Below are 20,039 nucleotides of genomic sequence, written 5' to 3'. Positions count from 1 at the left end.
TGAAAATTGTGTCCGGTGACCTGCCAAACCAACCAAGATGGCTGCCATGACTAAAAGTTTTGTATATGATTAAAAACTTATTTTGTTGTTTCAATAATCTTAAGGGCAGAAAGCTCAACATAGGGATAGTGATCCAGCTAACTTTTTAAAAGCTTTATATGTGGAAGACCTGGATGCTTCATACTTTGTATACAGATGCCTCATGTTACGAAGTTTCAGTCAGTCACATGTCAAATGTCCTTGACCTCATTTCCATGGTTCAGTGACCACTTGAAAAAAAAGTTCAGATTTTCTGTAATGTTGAATTCTCTCTTATTTTAAGTAATAGGATAACTATATTTGGTATGTGCGTACCTTGCAAGGTCCTAATGACTGTCAGACAGTTTTCACTTGACCTCGACCTCATTTCATGGATCAGTGAACAAGGTTAAGTTTTGGTGGTCAAGTCCATATCTCAGATACTATAAGCAATAGGGCTAGTATATTCGGTGTATGGAAGAACTGTAAGGTGTACATGTCCAACTGGCAGATGTAATCTGACTTTGACCTCATTTTCATGGTTCAGTTGTTATAGTTAAGTTTTTGTGGTTTTCTCTGTTTTTCTCAGAATTTATGCAATAGATCTATTATATTTGTTCTATAGAATGAATGTAAGGTGTACATGTCTAGCGGGCAGATGTCATCTGACCTTGACCTCATTTTCATGGTTGTATGGTCAAAGTTAAGTTTTTGAGTTTTGGTCTTTTTATCTAATACTATATGCTTTGTAGAGAATAATACATGGAAAAATCTGTATCATATGTCATATCATCCCGAGACATCAATATCAGCCCAAGGGCCTTAAGGCCCGAGGGATGATATTGGTCGAGGGTGATACGGCATGTGATACGGATTTTGCCATGTATTATTCTCTACAAAGCATATAGTATTAAATTTTTTGAAATTTGTATATTTTTGTCAAAAGATCAAAGTAAATATTATGTCAAAATTTTATCAAAATTAAACGAGCCAAATTGATTTTAGTTAAAGTGTTGGGTACCACCTTAAGCAAAAAAACAAACAAACTTAATTTAGGTAAAAAAAAAGAAAAAAAAAGTAGGGGTGTGATAAAGGGTATGGGATAAAGGGTGCACATCAAAGTTGTGCGATATGGATTAAACAGCAGGCTATTTATCACATATTCAAAAATACTGTATTTACTACATATGATAAAAGTCAACTATATTTGTTGTATGGGAATATTTTATGATCTATATGTCAGTCGCACAGGTTTTATTTGACCTCGACCTCATTTTTATGGTTCATTGCTCAGTGTTAAGTTTTTTGTGTTTTGGTCTATTTTTCTTAAACTATAAGTAATAGGTCAACTATATTTGTTGTATGGAAGTATTGTTAGCTGTACATGTCTGCCTGGCATGGTTCATCTGACCTTGACCTCATTTTCATGGTTCGTTGGTCTTTGTTTAGTTATGTTGGTTAATGTTTTATGTGACAGTTGTAAGAAAACTTTATACTTAGGACTACATATCAACATAGTATCAATGATAAGTAAAGAAGCCGAGACATTTCAGCGTGTGCACTCTTGTTTAATACACTTCTCAAACTAAAATGATTAAGACATCAAAGGCAAAGCCAACTTAGATATTAAAACAATAGGTCATCTCTACACTGTTCTTAATCATAATGTTCACATAATCCAAATGGAAATGTTTATTAAATTCTTAAACAGAAATTCATGAATTCACAATATAAACTAAATAAAATGTTTTTTTACTCGCATTTTTGTCAAGCCTTCTACTTTAGTAAAAAAAAAGCGAGCATAGTGATCCTACATTCCATCTTCGTCGGCGGCTGCATTCACCAATATTCACTCTGTGGTAAGTTTTTGAAATTTTAATAACTTTTTTAAAATATCCTGGATTTGTACCAAACTTGGACAGAAGCTTGTTTATGGCCAAAAGCTAGTATCTAGAAGGAAACTTTGTTAAAATTTTGTACCTGTTTTTTTCTATTTTACTTATAAATGGACTATTTTTTCTTCTAGTTAACATTACATACAGTCTGCAGTTAATGTATTTTAAACATTTATTAGATTCATATACTATACTGGATTTTTACCAAACTTGAACAGAAGCTTCTTGCAATCAAAAGGTAGTATCGAGAGGAACATTTTTATTCATTTCGTTCCTCATATTTGTTCAGCCTGCGATTAATATCAAAAGTAAGCGAGACACTGGGTTCCGCGGAACCCTTACAAATTGTTTATATAGCTTTTCCGATATTCCGATGTTCAACTATAGGTTTGCAATGCAAACATGACAACTTATACTTTGACCAAAAATGTAGATCAATAATACCGAACTCAAAGGTACATTAAAATGTGTAAGGGTTCCGCGGATTCCAGTGTCTCGCCTACTTTGTGATGTTGATTAATGTTTTAGGCACTTTAAATGCAGACTGTATATAATGTTAACTGGCAGAACACTACGTACATAATTAAGTTACATACGGAAAAATAAAGGCAACAGTAGTATACCGCTGTATAGAAAGACAGGAAATATGTTTTTACAAAATTTCCTTGTCGATACTAGCTAGCTTTGGTTATAAACAAGCTTTTGTCCAAGTTTGGTAGAAATCAAGGATAGTTTGAGAAAGTTATTAAAATCTTAAAACTCTAACCACAGTGTGAATGTTATGTTAACTGGCAGAAAAAAACTATGTTCATTTATAAATAGAATAGGAAAAAAGGATTTTTTGTTTACAAAATTCACCTCTGGATTCCATCTTCTGAGGTTTTTTTACAAAATTTCTGGATACTCTCTTACGATCATAAACGACCGTCTTTCCAAGCGTGGAAGAAATCAATGATAGTTGAAAAAAGTTATTAAAATTTCAAAAACTTTAACCACAGAGCGAATATTTGTGAAAGATGACGTAGGATCGCTATGCCCCGCTTTTTCCGACAAAAGTCGAAGGCTCGACAAAAAAGGAGGACATCTACAAAAAACTGACAAAACAAACGTTATCATTCAACAGAAGGATTGAAAAACAACTGCAATATTCATAACATTGTGTAGGCATTTTTCGAACAAAATGATAGTTTAAACCTCGTACTTTTAATTAGCTAGCTTAACCATAACTTGAATGTCAGTTGTTTATAGTTCCGTTATATTGACAAAACCACACTTCTTACGCGGACTTTGAAATCAGGTCATATTTTGCCTGAAGAATACTATAATAATTTAATTTGTAGAAAATGATTGAACGATGATTGAAACGTTCCATGTAAATGTTAGGGTTTTAGAAATATCAAATTATAACTAAAATTTAAAGGCCGACAACTATTGAATGCAGATTTAAATATCCTTTATATCATCTATAAATAAGAAGGAACAAGTACAAAATGTACAAGTCATGCACATACACGAAAAAGGAAGTAAAATATTGATAAAATGGCTCATCGCCGAAGACAACATCGCGAAAATACAATGGCTTGTCATCGAAGACAAGAATATGAAAGATCAGAAATTCAACTGCAGCCATCCGAAATGTATTTTAGTCAGGAATATATAAGTCACACATTTCAAGGAGGAGGACTTATAGGAGAGCTCTTAGACAATTTAGTGAATGGAAATACAAAAATAGAATACATAAGAAAAATGAGAGTAATACGTAGAGGAAACAGGTACTTTTCTTTGGATAATAGAAGATTATGGGTGTATAGATATTACCAGAAACTATACCAAAACAAACATCCCTACTTCTTTCTGCGAGTGGCAGTAGAACTGTGGGATTGGGTAGATGTGCAGAATGAAACAAAGTTTAGTTCAGTGAATGGCGGAGTCACTGTTAAAGTTTACAACAATAGAAATCCTGGCGGAGTTTGTTTTTCTCTCGTTGACAACATACATCCAAATTCATATACCAATCCAGGAGTAGCAATTCTATGGACGCTAATGCGATTTTGTGGTAGTTTTATAGGTTTCTTTGTAGACTCAATTTGGACTCTTGTGAACAGGATCATTGCTTAATTATAATTTAACCTAAACAGTTTCAATGAAAAAAAACCCAACTATATGCATGTTTAACCTACTTGTGTAATTTTTATGAACCAACACACATAGGAAATACCAGGCTTGTAATGAAATGATCCATGCTCTGTTAAGCTACTACACTACCAATAATTTACCTATACTTTTTTGGTACATTTCTACCCTCGTGCATATCAGTACTGTTAGGAAAGACTGAAAACTTATAATGTTATACTTTCAATGAAATCAGTACTGATTTTGTCAGTACTGTTTCAGTACTGATTTTGACAGTACTGTTTCAGTACTGATTTTGACAGTACTGTTTCAGTACTGATTTTGACAGTACTGTTTTAGTACTGATTTTGACAGTACTGTTTTAGTACTGATTTTGACAGTACTGTTTCAGTACTGATTTTGACAGTACTGTTTCAGTACTGATTTTGACAGTACTGTTTCAGTACTGATTTTGTACTGATAAGTATAGTATGCTATATAATAATTTGTGGCATATTTTGTATCTTTTGTAGATATCTCTGATTAAGTGTTTATCATTAGAGAATTTTTACAATGTGCATCTCAGTACAATTGGTATCCAAATATAGGTTAGATAATTCTGTGACAATATTATTATTATCCTTTTTTAGCTGGTTACGCTTTTCTCTTAGACTATATCACCCTGCTGCGCAGGTTTTTTTTAGCGAACATGACCAAGGAAAATTATCAAGCTTACTCTCGTCTATCGAAATACTATTGAAGCGAAGGAGAAAACAACAGAAATGAAGCAAGATAAGCAGTTTATCGGATTTTACCCATTAGGAGCACCTGAATTCACTCCCGGTTTTTAATGGAGTTCGTGTTGTCTTTTATGTATTTTTCAAAGTGTTGTTGTAAATGCCCTTTTGTTTTGTGATTCTTTGCTTACTTCTTGATTTTGGTTGTGACTGTCTTTCAGTGTTTATAAAAATAATACGCATTAGGAGCACCTGAATTCACTCCCGGTTTTTAATGGAGTTCGTGTTGTTTTTATATATGTAATTTTCAATGTGTTGTTGTAAATGCCCTTTCGTTTTGTGATTCTTTGCTTACTTCTTGATTTTGATTGTGACTGTCTTTCAGTGTTTATAAAAAAAATACGCACTCGACATCAGGAAGATTCACACTGTGGTTCGAGGCTGATATTTTACAGTATCAATTGTATAATAGCGCATAATTTATATATATATCAAACAAGATTAGAATCTTCCATACTGTTCATTTTTTGGTATTTTGCTATTGCTTAAAATATGTTGTAATTAATGCAGTTATATGTTACTATGTTAGGCAATGCATTAGAATCAACACAAAACAATCTCTCGATTACCTTATTTTTAATCATAACTGGAATTTCTTTTATTTATCATAACCATTTTTTAATATATAATAAAACATTCAATGTCATACCAACAAGTGAAGTTTGTGGCAAAAATCTGTCATTTTTACGCCCCTTGGTTATTTTATGACCCTTTAAAGCTCATAAATAAAACAATCAAAGAAACAATTAATTTTGCATGTATCATGTTTCATTGCTCTCCCCCTATGCCATCTTTTCTTTGGAATGCTTTGTTCAATGTTAGTTTCCTGGCTCTTTTCCTCAATTCAGTCCCGGATATGATGTGTCTTTTTACATGTACAGTGGTAATCCAAGAGGACACTTTAGTTCTAATATGAGCTCATTATAAGCATCCACCTTTAATGTTTTGGTACTTGTACGAAACTCAGGATTCAATGGTTCATGATCAAATAATTACATTAGATGTATGTTTCATTATAATACGTTATTCTGATTGGCTAATTGCACATCACATGTTATTCCTTAAGCAGTTGCATGAGACAATAACATTTCATTCATGATGGCACGAGGTCCCACAATAAAGTGCACAGGTGAATTTAAACATTTAACTTCATGAAAATCGTGTTTTTATAATCCTAGCTAAAAAAATTAATTATAAGTATTGAATGCTTCTTTTTGTAACTTTATAGGGTTGTAAAAGCGTTGACCGGGCGTGAATTTTTAGAATGAAGCGCTTCCGCGCTTCATACAAAATGTACTTCGGTCAACGCTCTTACACCCCAATAAATTTACAAAAAGACGCATTCAATTCTTAAATGTTGGGTTTTTTTTTCTGATGAGTGCCATATTGTCTAGATACATCATTTTGTTTATAGGTCTTCAATTTTCACATCGAACATTCCCATGTCTGCTCCTGTCTCCATTGCTGTTAATCATTCTGAGGAATAAAAATGTAATGAATTTATAAATAATAAAATTGAGAATGGATATGGGGAATGTGTCAAAGAGACAACAACCCGAACAAATAAAAAAACAACAGCAGAAGGTCACCAACAGGTCTAGGCTACAATAAATTATCTTATGTTAAAACTTTCCTCATTTCTGTGTTATGTAAAAATAAAAAGAATGCACAATTATGGATGGGAATGGTATGACATCAAAATTTACTTATTACTTTATATACTACCATAAGTCCAGTAATCACTAATGGACTGGACTTCTGATACTACATGTATATATAATATTATAATCAATCAAAGTTGAAATTTGTTTCTAAATTAAAAAAAAAAGAAGGAAAATATGATAATTTAATTCATCATCATCAAAGTATTGGTGTTTGCCAGTGGCAAGTATTTCATACACGTGTAGCTTTAACCATCGGTCTATTTATGTGTTCTTTATAATAAGATCCGTGAAACAACGACGAAAGACATTAAAATATATACTAACTACTATATATACAAAAGTACATTAATGTTTAATAGATTGAAGTGGAAATTTAATTTAATTGAAAATTTATCGTACATAGTCATATATGTACAGATATGTTATACATCTATCTATGGTAGCACACAGAAACGTGTCCGATTCCTCAAAAACGCGTCAATGTGACGTCAATGATTTGATAAACATGTCAAATTGCACTGGCGAAACCACTTCTGCGGGACGCCGGTCGAGCAGTACCCTCATAGACATACATTTTGTAAAAAGACATTTATAGGCATCACCGGATAATATTAAAACAATAGAATTTACTTACTATTTATAAACGATGATTTAAACTTTACAAAACTTATTAAATGCAATGTTAATGGTTTTTTTTTCTAAATACGCATGACATATTTGCCACTGGACATTAAGTAATCAATAGTTAATTATGTGTTGTAAACTTAGCCTGCAGTTATGCTTGTTATGAATTACCTATGCTGAACAAACTAATGTTTATCAATGACATACAGTAAACGTGGTCAAGCACCGGGAATAAAATACAATATAAAATGTACATGATGTATTAGTTTTCTAAATTGTGAAGTACCTCTGTCTGAACTTTATAACAATAATAATCATATTGATAAAGAAAATCATAAATTAAAGCGCTTCAAATAAAAATAACTTTTTATTGTGCAATTTTTTTTTAAACCAGACCTATAGTCTGTGTCTGCAAGCAGAAGAAAGCGTGCACAGTGTAGCATACCTTGGACATTTGTCTGTACGGATTACTAAACCTTTCCTCCAGATTTTTTTTTGGCACCTGCTTCGACTTTTTTTTCTAATCATTTATAATCCAACCGAACAATACGGGTTCTATCGTATCCCACACCATAGGCTAATATACAAACAAAATCTAGAAAACTCCTATGAAAATGTATATAATGATAAAATATTAAATTTACAAGAGAATAGCAAACTCCAACTTTTTAAAAAAATAAAGAAAAGCTATAACTTTGAACCATACCTACTTTCTCAAAACTTTGAATATAGACAACTAATTTCTAAATTTCGAATAAGTGACCACTGCTTATTAATAGAAACTGGAAGATACAGGAAAATTCCCAGAGATTTAAGACTATGTACACATTGTGATGTACTAGATGATGAGTTTCATTTCTTTTTTAAATGTAAAATAAATGAACAATTAAGAAAAGAATTTTTAAATGAAAATAAATATAATAACTTAAATGATATAGATAAATTAAAACATATTCTCAATCCTGAAACAAAACAGGACACTTGCAAATTAGGCTCCTTTTTAAAAAAGTCACTAAGACTGAGGGCAGGGAGTCCTTGATATAATTTGAATCTCTTATATATATATATATATATTGATTTAAAAAAAAAAGACAAATTATAGTTCAAAGTGTGTCCATTGTTTATTTTCATTGTTTTATGTAAACTGTATATTATGTATAATGTTTTAAGCCATTGGTCCATATGGGCGTAAAGTGCTTTTCAAATAAAGTTAAAAAAAAAAAAAAAAAATAATATTGAATTGCGTTTTTACTTTACAGAGTATCATTGGGGGTATATGAGTTTTGAAATATTCTGGCGTTTTTAAACGGACACATTCTTAAATTATCGGACACGTCTTTTAGATTGTAACAATACAAAAGAGGTTATTGTCTTAGGTCAGGAGTTTGGTATTCTGTAACTGGTTTTCAAGTTTGAATGGTTTTACACTAGTCACTTTTGGGGCCCTTTACACCTTGATGTTCGGTGAGAGCTCATGCCGGCACGGTGTTGAAGACCGTACTTTGACCTATAATGGTTTACTTCTACAAATTACGACTTATATGAACAGGAGACTTTTCTCATTGGCAGTTATACCACATCTTCTTATATATTAATACAACACTGAGCCACCCAACCCATCCACCCCAATTACTCGTTTGTGAGGGCTGCCTAGAGTCAGAGGTGGATTTAGGGGGGGCTGGAGACCCGCCCCCCCCTTTTTGGAAAAAAATTGGTTGCTTATATAGGGGAATCATTGAAGCGTGACTGGAGCCGGCCCCCTATTAGGTCAGTCAGTGGCCCCCCACTTATGTAAATTTCTGGATCCGCCACTGAGAGTGGTTACACCGGGCCAAAAATGCATCTGACTGAAACAACATACTGGTTGTGTGTACACTGACAATCAAATTAAAATTAAAATAATGTATAAAATATTGTAAAAAATAATTTTTCATTTGAGTGCATTTACGTAACAATAACACAATGTAACCGTAGACATAAATATCATTGTTACACTCGTAAGTATTCTATGTAGTTCCTTAGTCAACCCTAGGTCTGCATTCCGGCGATATAGCCTAAACTTCATTGTAACAATAACTTTTTTACGACTTTTACATTTCAATGTAACCATAGCCAGTACCAAAATAAAATAGAAATTCAAATATTTCAGACATCTTTATTTGCAATATAAAAATAGGAAGACTGTTGAATGATTTTCAGTGGCGGATTCAGAGGGGGGCGTAGAGGGCGTACGCCCCGCCCTCCCTTTGCTCGGACTTTTTTTTTTTTTTTGTAAAATGATTAATCAGACTAGACTTCGTGAACTTTGCCATTTCCCGAGTATTTAATTTTTATACGACAATTCTTTACTTATAAAGACATTTTTCACTGGCCGGTATTTACTGATTGTCAAAGTCATGTGATTTGCTATGGTGGAGTTGACCAGTGCGTTGAAAAAACGGCACTCGGTCATTTTGAAATTCAAATTACAGTAATACACATTGCTTAGGCTGAGGTTGTCATGACAATCAGGAAACCTTCAAAGCGACACAGGATTAAACAAGAACGTATTGACTTCTATTTCATTATTCCACTAAACAGAAAGTAATGGTAAATACTCTATAGACTATTACACTCTCATGAAAAAAAAGTTCCACAATATTATTTACCTACGAAAACATGTTTAACAAATTGAATAATGATCCCCAGTCAGTATAAGCTCTAGAAAGATTTCAAGTCTCAGGTACGAACCATTTGATTTGAGGAGGCAGTCTGAGGTATTTGAGAGAGAAAAAAAATGACTCTCTGATTCTTGCCTTAAACAAAAATTTTGGCCATATCTGGATTGAAAACAATAGTCTTGTCCACTTTTTTGCTATTAAAAACTCAAATTTCCAACAAAAATATTTAGCATGAAATGAACATGATGAATAAAAACGGGCGTATTTTTTTGTGGCCGGGGTTTGCATGTCTGACTGGAATGTCTGTTTTGCCGAACTTATATATATTGAATACTTTTTTCAAGACCAGACTGCATGCAACCTGCCTACTAGGTGTGACTTTTATGTCTCCATTTGTTGACCGTCATTCATAACTTCGTTGTCATTTCAGACACGTTCGTAGTCTTTGTTGGATTTGGAACCCCTCACTTAGGTTCCCTAAGTTATGTTGGCTGAAACATATCAATCAAACATTTTGATAAAAACTGCTTGTTTGTCTTTTTTAACTCGTGTCGGTCGTATTGTAAATTTCATCTAATTTCCATGTCTATTCTTTACTGACAAGTCCTACATCAAATATATCAGTACATAGCTTTGGATCAATACTATCATTTTATGATAGACAATTAATAGGGAGAATACAGCATAAAAAAAGTCCAACCCTTACACTTTACAGCAACTATAAAATATGCATGCCCCAAGCCAGAAACCGTTTAAATAGTGCATATAACACTTATTTTATGTTTTTTTTTAGTCCAAAAAAGGTCCCAAAAATATTCCGACTCGCTCCGCTCGGCAAAATTTAATATCTTCGCCCCCCCTTTCAAAAATCCGGGATCCGCCCCTGATTTTTACCACATCAAATGCACAATGAGCAAACCCATATATCGCATTGCCCAGATCGCATAGTATGCTAAAAAAATATTTAAAAAAACCCAGAAGTAACAGAAATGTTGTTGTTAAATCATTTCAAACGAGATCACTTATATATAAAAATATACATATATGCAGCAACAACTGAACAGCAACAAACACAGCAGTCAATGTGGCGAGATGAAATAATTTTGTAGGCACCTACATGTAGGACTTATATATTAAAATGTTTCCCAAATTAAATGAAGCAATGTGCCCTATAAAAAAAAATCCTGTCAAAATAGGAAACACATTTTTAAAAGGGGGTTCCAAATCTGGAGATAGGGTTTCCAAATAGATTTCCCTTTTCAAATTTATGCATTTATCGTTAAAAAGGGGTCCAACCTTCGGACCCCTCCCCCTTCTTACGCCGAGGGGTGTACCGCACCTCCCTTTATCCAATCATATGTTTAGAAAGTCAGGCTAATCACAAATATCAATATGACAAATATTAATACTATAATCTATTTAATAAGTTTTGGCAAAGAAGTAATAATATGTATCCAAAACAACCCGCGATTTTATACCTATTTTGACATTTACAGAAAGTTCTGTAACCAGAGGCGGATCCACCCATTGTTTTAAAAGAGGGTTCCAAACACAGGCACTTGTTTCTATCCATACGAAGGTCGACTATCCATAGTCGACCTACACAGGCACTTGTTTCTATCCATACGAAGGTCGACTATTCGTATGGATAGAAACTAGTCCTATAACATATGACTTCGCATTCTTATTCAATTTTTAACGTTTTTATACTGATATTTCCATTTTTTGGCACATTGATAGTAAAAAGAAAATATCAGAACAGCAAATAGAAATAGTAAATAATGCCCCCGAGGTCATAGGACTAGGATAGAAACAAGTGCCTGTGGTTCCAAACACTCTGGATAAAAGGAAAAAAGGGGGTTCCAACTCAGTCCCCCTAAAGATTTCATAATTATAGCGAAAGAATGGGGGAAATAAAATATTTTAAGTAGTATTATATAGAATAAATAATGCATTGAACGTCCAAAATAATTTGGTGTTCCCACCCCCGGAACCCCAGGGGTCCGCCACTGTGTAACGCGTATTCTGCTTTTTAACTAAACGTAATATGTTTTGAATTAGCTATATGCTACACTTTTCTCAGTTTTAAAATATTCAATGTACTACTATACCTTGACCATTGTGGTATTCAATCCAGAAGAAGTTTGAACTGTTGAACTGTTGAAATGTCAGTGCGAGTGCAAAAATAACGTTTGTAAACAATGAATGACGTCATGTGTAAATCCAATCACATAAACGTTTTACAATAGGCAATTGTATGTTCCATATTGACGCGCTTTTGTGATGACGATAATAACATCAACGGCAAAATTTGAGACAACAGTAGATCAGCCGGGAAGGATAGGATACAGAAATACAGCAGAGAAAATATCGGTTTACCAGCCACTTGCAGAAATTCTTAAAGTTACAGAAAGAGACGATTGTTACGACAAGTCAGAGATGGCGGATCCTTTTCGAATCATCTACGGATTGCTATTGTTCATGTATGTTTTAAAAGTCAAATGTAGGCTATGTCTTCTTCCATCACAAGTTTTATTCCGTGAGCATCCTGTCAGATCATATATTTTGCCGGAATCAACATTCTGTATACTGTGTCAACAGAATACAGAATGTTGATTCTGTATTCTGTTGACACAACATTCTATATTCTGTTGACATTTATACAAAAACAATGTCTTTCCCTTCAAGAATTTAGTTCAAATATATGTGGTTCATAAGGGAACAGAACATTCGATTTACATATGTTTATAAAAAAAGATGCCGTATTATTGCCAACGACACAACAACAGCAACAACATATATTTTATTTGCCAATCATGGCACCCAAAATGAGCGGAATAATCACAACTCTCCACAACAGATCAGATGACCAGAAATTAACAAATATAGGTCACCATACGGCCATCAATAATGAGCAAAGCCATATCGCATAGTCAGCTAAAAAAGGCAACAAAATGACAAATGTCAACGAATTCAAACAAGAAAACTAACGTTCTTATTCATGTACAAAAATGAACGAACAATGAATATGTAACACACCAACAAACAACAACCACTGAATTACAGGCTCCTGACTTCGGACAGGAACATATATATACTTAAGAATTGAGTCTGGAAGGTATCAGGGTACTCTCCTAAATGACAGAACTTGTACTCGTTGTAACTCCGGAGATGTGGAGGATGAATATCATTTTTTATTCCAATGTGTTAAATTTAATGATGACCGCAATCATCTATTTCAAGAGATAACTAAAAGTTGCCCCAACTTTTTAACTCTTAACGCAAGAGATAAACTGATATGGCTTATGAACACAGAAGATAAGTCTATTCTCACTGCTGCATGTAAAATTTCGAAAAATTGTTAATTATGTGGCCTTCTTGTCTGCTTCAGACACGAGGAGGACTGTGTAAATACCACAGCTCCTTGAGTACCGCCCCTTGGTGTCTGTTGCAGTAGGGAAACCTACACTATTCTCAATACCTGTTTACTGCAGTATATGTTATTTGCTGTGAATATACATAAACTTTTTTCATTTGTGTTTGTTTTTCTGCATCAGATACGAGGAGGATTGTTAGAGCTTTTAAGATCACAATCCTAGAGCATCGTCCCTTGGTGTCTGTTGCAGCTAAACAATCATTTATTTTATATTTTATATTTATACATTTTCAGCAAAATATTATAAAATCAAGTGAGAAAAAAAAAAAAAAAAAAAGTGGGGTTTGCCACATCTCTGGAGTAGCAACTCTCAAATACTTTTTTATTTAACAAATAATGCCTGTATGACTATTTCAATAGTTTATTTTACAATGTTATGTAAAATACTGTATGTTGTATCAATCATATATGTTATGTGTATATGCCCCCCTGGGGACCTAATTTGGAAAATAAAATTTATCTTATCTTATCTTATCTATATACAGAATGTGATGAGGTTAAACATGCTAGGGTCTTCCCCCTAAACCTGGAACAGAGTTGTTACAGTACTACATAACAACAAACTATAAAATTCAGTTGAAAAAGGCTTATTTAACTTTAAATAACAGATGAATGCAAATAGAAATACATCTCAGTAACAAAAACATAATGGACGTTACCGTTACTTAACAAAAAAGGTCACTAAATACAGATCTGAGAGTACTTGCAGTTACTGACAGCTAGTTCTAAGCCACTAACAACTAATAACAAAAATCATGCATCTAACTTCAAAGACTTAGTTCATAGTTTTTTTTATACTTCTGTTGATTATTTAATCTTAGTTTTTCCTTCTGTTAAAAAGAGATTAAATAACAGACGCAATGTTCAACAAATTTGTTTAAAGATGGCAAATTTGTGTTACATTCGTTTAATTTATAATAATACACACAAACTAAAGAGACAGAAAGACAAAGTTTGTTTCCAACGACAAGCAAGAATAAACCAAGAAACAGAAAACAGACAATTTTCCAATGTCCTATTTGGCTAGCTTTCATATTATTCCCATTGTTGTTATAAAGTAGAAAGAAGCAATGAATAATCGATAATAGTGTGGTGCTTGAATATGAAGAAAAGAGAATAACAGGCAAAATTAATAATAAAAAGTGAAAAATGATATAGAATATTACAGAATACAGAAATTAAGAAACCACTTCCAGACCAGACCCTTTTATAAGTTGCACATTTTTTTTATTTTTTTTTGCCTTTTAAATCTTTCTGATTGGACACCATATTGGTCCGACACCCCAATAGCCTGACGCCCTATTAGTCCGACGACCCATTGGACCAACACACGAATACTAGTAATCCGACACATAATTATTGAGCAATACTTTGAATAATATTTATATTTTAAGAGGATAATCCCCATAGTTTAAAATGATCCTACTGAGATTCCTCAAAATAATAACATATTAGAGTATATGTATTAAAAATTTGCTTAATGTCCAGTGGCAAATATTACATGCATGTTCAAAACAATTGTTAAATAAGTTCAATAGGCAAGTCCTGTAAAAGATGTCATCTGGGGTGAAAGAAGGTCAATGAAACTTGGACTGCCACTGGACAACGAAAGCATATTGAAGGTGGACAGGAATTTGCCCTGCTGCATATTCAGACAAAAGGCCACCGACGGCCTCTCAAAGAGTTGTTGCAATAGTTATTAACCTGCAGAGATCATGGCACTCTCTTTCTATACATGCTATATGAGGCATCCGATTAAAGGTGATCAATCTTACATTTGTTGAAAATTAAACATCCCGCACAATTTTACTACCAATGGTTTTACTGTTTTTACTGTATCACATAAACATTATCCGTTGTGATGACTGACTTGCACTTCTGGTGACATTTTCTTAGTGAGAATGTGTTCACATATGGAACATATCTTGTCCTTATGTCCCACGTAAGTGTCATCAATAACTCCTGAACCACTTTACAGAATTTTGTAAATCATCGATACAAACTTTATCTCATGATGTATTTTTTCAAAGGACAATTTACAAAGTGTTACGTCCATAATTAATACCATTACATGCATGTTGGGAAAAACATAAATGCATGCAAAGTATTTGATGCAGTATGATCTATTGTTATAGGTATCTAAAAATGGATCCCACCAGAACACAAAGACTAAGTCTATGAGGAAAATAAAGTTTTAGATCAACGACTAAAAATTGTCATGAACAGATAAAATATGAGATAGAGACAGAACTGGTATGAAAGGTGACAAAAGAACATTGAAATAATTTGAAAGGTAGGTATATATATAGTTTTACACTCAATTATGATTTTTTTAAAGTAAGTATTTGCAGTTATTCCTATAATTTTATTTCAATATCATGAAATGTTGTAGTGTGTTCATATGACAACAAACCAACAACGAGCAAGTTCAAAAAAATAAAGAGTAGAAATACAATTCTTCAACAATTGAAATATATCATTAAAGTTAACAAAGAAGTCTACGGGAAGTACATATCCGTACACACAACTTCTCATTTAACTGTTTCACAGATTGCATTGATATTGTGCTCGAATAATCAGATTATATTAATGCATATGTGCTTTGTTGCCGATCCAAAGATGTCAGAGTGTTACAGCAGGACATAGTTGAACTTAGGAACCTAAAGGAAATATAAACAAAGATCTCCTTCTCTGTAACCGAATAACAGATTTAAAAGATAGTATTTTATTATAATGAGAATTTCCACTGGTACTAATAATGAAAAAAATCACAAAAAGAATACTTTTATTTAATTTTTAAACTATTGCATATGTATAAAATGATAAAAAGTTGTAGGATTGTCACTAAGACAACTATCAACCAAATTTGAGACGATGTGAATGTGAACAATAATATACAACTGTGCAGACTTCAACAATGAGAAAACCCATACCGTATTGTCGGCTACAAAAGACCATGACATAAACAATAAATGAAACAATTTAATTCAGAAAAATTAACGACCTAATTTATAACAAAACAAATTAAAAATGTTAAAAGTGCAGCCCGTATTGAAAACATGGATATTTGCCATGAACCCAGACTTGGGACGCTAAAATTCTTCTCCAAATCGTATAAGATCAGGCCCTGAAGTCATACAAAATTTTCTCAGTGCCCAGAGAGAAAAAAATCGTGGTCGAAAATTGAAATCCAGCATTTTGATTGGTTGATTTGTTGATTTTGGAGTTTGCGTAAATAACTGACTCGAAAGTTTAATGACTTCAAGGCCAGTTTTCAAGTAGGTAAATAAAACATTGTTCCATTTTTTTTCTTTCATTTTTCTCCCTGTATAATATAAACCTTGTATAATTAACGTTATACCATCTTTAGCAATGCATGTACACTGATTCACATTATGTCATGGTTGACCTATGTTTAATCTTGTTATTGGACTTTAACAAAATGATAAATGTTATAATCCACTTTTTCCTTTCCAGAAACAAGTTGGCAAAGATATATATCACATGCATAGGAAGAGCAATGGAAAATAACATTGACGCAGAATTATGAAACAGTTATTAAAAAAACCCATTAAATTGAGAGAGAGAAAAACACATTTTTTTACTTTTTAATGCTGTTCATTCTTAAGATTACTGTTTATTGTATTTCGATGGAAGTTATTGCAGTTGATAAGAAGATTGAACAAAAATTTGAGTTCTTCAGCTTGTTTTATTCAGTCAATAAAAATTAATTTTGAAAAGCAAACCATATATGTTCAAAAATCAAAAAGGTTAATTATGTACCAAATGACCTCCGTCAGACATTTATCAGTCTGTTGGAAATCTTTCTTTAAATTTTTATGCTTATTTTACAAAATGTACTTTTGTTTGTATGTCTGTAAGATTCAAATCAATCAGAGATTTCTGAGGAACTACAAACCAAGAGTTTCTGAAAGTCATCAGTCCTCATGTGAACATGCTATACTGAGTAATGTAGTTCTCACCCTTTCAACTCCCCGTTAACGGGATGCCTAAATATTGAAGCACTAAATTTCATATATTCTTTTCGTAAAATACGCTCTGCAGTTTTATAGGAAAGAGTACAAGAGTTATGCATACATGTATTTAAGTTACTATTCACAATACACTCATTACAAGTGAATGGAATTGCAGCATGATTAATGTATACAACAAAAAAAAGAAATCTGTCAATAAATGTGTTTAACCATTAAAAATCTTACATTGAGCATATGATTGGAAATTTATTTATGAGAAGTTAGACTAAAAAAAGTGGTCGTATTCTGAATATTCGCTCAGCTCACAGTAAAAGGAGAAAAACATACACTGTTCAGTCTGAAGGTACCTGTTCATGTAGGGGGACATGTCTTATAGCAGATTCTCTCCTTGTGGTGAACTAGCATGTTAAAAAGGAGCTCAGTGCATTATTGGTCTAGTTCTGTACAAAATATGTTAATTACATTGTATTTATATCTGAGTAGCATGTCCTCTTCCTGCACTTAACTTGCCACTGGATCACATAACATCAATCCATCCACCCATCTTCTCAAAAGTAATATATCGAGTTCCAATGTTCAATATGTTCTGATTTGACTGAAGCAAGATATAAATACATGTAATATGGTATTGTCAAATAGAAGTATTAATAAGTATTAAAAACATAAACCTTGTAGACCACACAAGATGCAATTCTGACAATAAATATGACATAAAGCCAGAATATTTAAAAAAAAAAGCTAAAGTAACTGTCGAAGAGCTGGATCTAAAGCTGAACCACTTCAGGACAACAAAAATCAGAGAAATAAAAAAAAAACATAACGAAAACATTAACATGTCACGATAAAGAAAATAAATGGAAATGGGGTAAGTGTCAAAGAGAACAATTAACCCACCCCAAATATACAAAACAACTAGGCATCACTATACAGATACAGTCTGATTTAAAAAGTGTTATAATGAAACAGTACTGAAGAAATTAGTAACGAAACACTACTTACGAAATCAGTACTGAAACAGTACTGTCAACATCAGTACTGAAACAGTACTGACAAAATCATTACTGAAACAGTACTGTCAAAATCAGTACTAAAACAGTACTGTCAAAATCAGTACTGAAACAGTACTGACAAAATCAGTACTGAAACAGTACTGTCAAAATCAGTACTGAAACAGTACTGACAAAATCAGTACTAAAACAGTACTGTCAAAATCAGTACTAAAACAGTACTGTCAAAATCAGTACTGAAATAGTACTGACAAAATCAGTACTGATTTCATTGAAAGTATAACATTATAAGTTTTCAGTCTTTCCTAACAGTACTGATATGCACGAGGGTAGAAATGTACCAAAAAAGTATAGGTAAATTATTGGTAGTGTAGTAGCGTTTGTGTAACTTTATTTTGTTAACATATCTCATTTATGTGACACATATGCTAGTTTCTTTCCAGGTTTAAAGAGGAATCAGGAAACTTTTAACAAGAAGGTCCAAGAAACCCAAATGGATCACCTGGGACGTTGGTGGAAAATTGAAACTAAAACTATGTTGTTTATAATATAACATCCAAACAAGAAAACAATGGCCAACGTTAAATTTTCAATGATTGTTTGTCATTTTTAACCTTAAACTTGCTAGTCATATAATGTAGTCTACTTTTTTTTGTATAATTTTATTTCAAGATATTAGGTAACAGAAAAAGAAAATATGAAAATAGTATAGATGAACACTCATATTTCATGTTTGTCTGTTGGCAGATCTGGACTTGTTGATCATCATTGTCTACGAAAGTTATCTTTGTCTAATATAATCTTCATGTATGTTTGGGAATGGGGACGTTAAATAAGATTTCTAGTTAAGGGAGATTGGGACAGTCGCACCAATATAAAGAATACTTATAACAAAGACTTTGAGCAGTCCGTGGTTAGCTTGTTGAAAAGCAAAATGCTGGAGTTTGTCCGATCCCTGTCGACCACTTTACAATTGACTAGGTACAGGCATTTTCCTAAGCAGAAGATGTGGTAAACCCGGTTTTATAAATATTTTAAACTCTGTGCACGTGCATATAATATAAAATAACAAATTACGGAACTCCAAGGAATAAAGTCCAAAATCAAATCGCAAAATTAAAAATTCAAAAACATCAAACGAATATTTAACAGTTGTCATATTCCTGACTTAATACATTTCTGTCAAGACCAAAACAACCTCCATTTCGTTTTTAGAATGTTCAGAAAAAAGACTTTTTCGGTGTTTTCGTCTCATACAAGTGTATATTTCTAATCGCTGGTTTACTTTTCCTATATATTTTTAAGAATTGCTTAACAATATGTCAATATATATCTATTTCCATTTCATACATAGAAGTATAAAGTGAACACTGTAACTCAAATTATATTTATGGTGATCAAATTAAGTTGCATTAACAATTTTTTTTTAAATCAAAATGTTTAATCTTTATGTTGATTGTAATATTTGTAATTGTCATATTAAAGAAAATTAAATGATCAGGGTAAATGTTGTTATATGATCTATCCTATACAATAGTTTATCATAGATCAGGGTAAATGTTGTTATATGATCTTTTCTATATAATAGTTTATCATAGATCAGTTTTTAAATTTAGATTAAGTGATCTCCCTTTGGACACTTTGTTTTCTAAATATATAACATTGGATGGATAAAGGCAAAAGAAGTATCCTGCTGTTCAATAGTCAAAAATCGATTTAACTGAAATGAATCCGGTTAAAAAAACAAAACTAAGGGAAACACGTCAACTATAAGAAAAAATAAAACTGGAACAACAGAAAAACTAAACTGCTTAAAAAATCAATCACCAAC

At 32.6% G+C, this 20,039-nt stretch overlaps 1 protein-coding gene and 1 long non-coding RNA gene across 3 annotated transcripts; both read left to right on the top strand.

Annotated features, from left to right (window-relative positions):
• The first annotated feature begins 3,363 nt into the window (after positions 1-3,363).
• LOC134705110 (uncharacterized) lies at positions 3,364-19,603 on the top strand. 2 transcript variants are annotated; one of them, XM_063563870.1, is made up of 2 exons: positions 3,364-3,969; positions 18,652-19,603. In XM_063563870.1, the coding sequence occupies exons 1-2, from the start codon at positions 3,453-3,455 to the stop codon at positions 18,759-18,761; spliced, it is 627 nt and encodes a 208-aa protein (XP_063419940.1). In that variant the 5' UTR covers positions 3,364-3,452; the 3' UTR covers positions 18,762-19,603. The 2 variants fall into 2 exon arrangements, with proteins under 2 accessions (XP_063419940.1, XP_063419941.1); XM_063563871.1 differs by having other exon boundaries at positions 3,373-3,685.
• LOC134707136 (uncharacterized) lies at positions 11,906-17,372 on the top strand. Its single transcript, XR_010105686.1, has 3 exons — positions 11,906-12,253; positions 15,342-15,499; positions 16,684-17,372. It is a non-coding gene; the product is annotated as an uncharacterized LOC134707136 (long non-coding RNA).
• Positions 19,604-20,039: the final 436 nt, after the last annotated feature.

This window comes from Mytilus trossulus, chromosome 2 (genome assembly GCF_036588685.1).
Source record: "Mytilus trossulus isolate FHL-02 chromosome 2, PNRI_Mtr1.1.1.hap1, whole genome shotgun sequence".
NCBI classification, from domain to species: Eukaryota; Metazoa; Mollusca; class Bivalvia; order Mytilida; family Mytilidae; genus Mytilus; species Mytilus trossulus.
This window is presented reverse-complemented; position numbering and strand designations above follow the sequence as displayed.

Excerpts from the sequence above, each read along its gene's own strand:
- LOC134705110 (XM_063563870.1), top strand. The coding sequence starts at position 3,453 with ATGGCTCATCGCCGAAGACAACATCGCGAAAATACAATGGCTTGTCAT. Across the intron at positions 3,970-18,651 it reads GACGCTAATGCGATTTTGTG|GTTTAAAGAGGAATCAGGAA; the intron begins GTAGTTTTATAG and ends GTTTCTTTCCAG.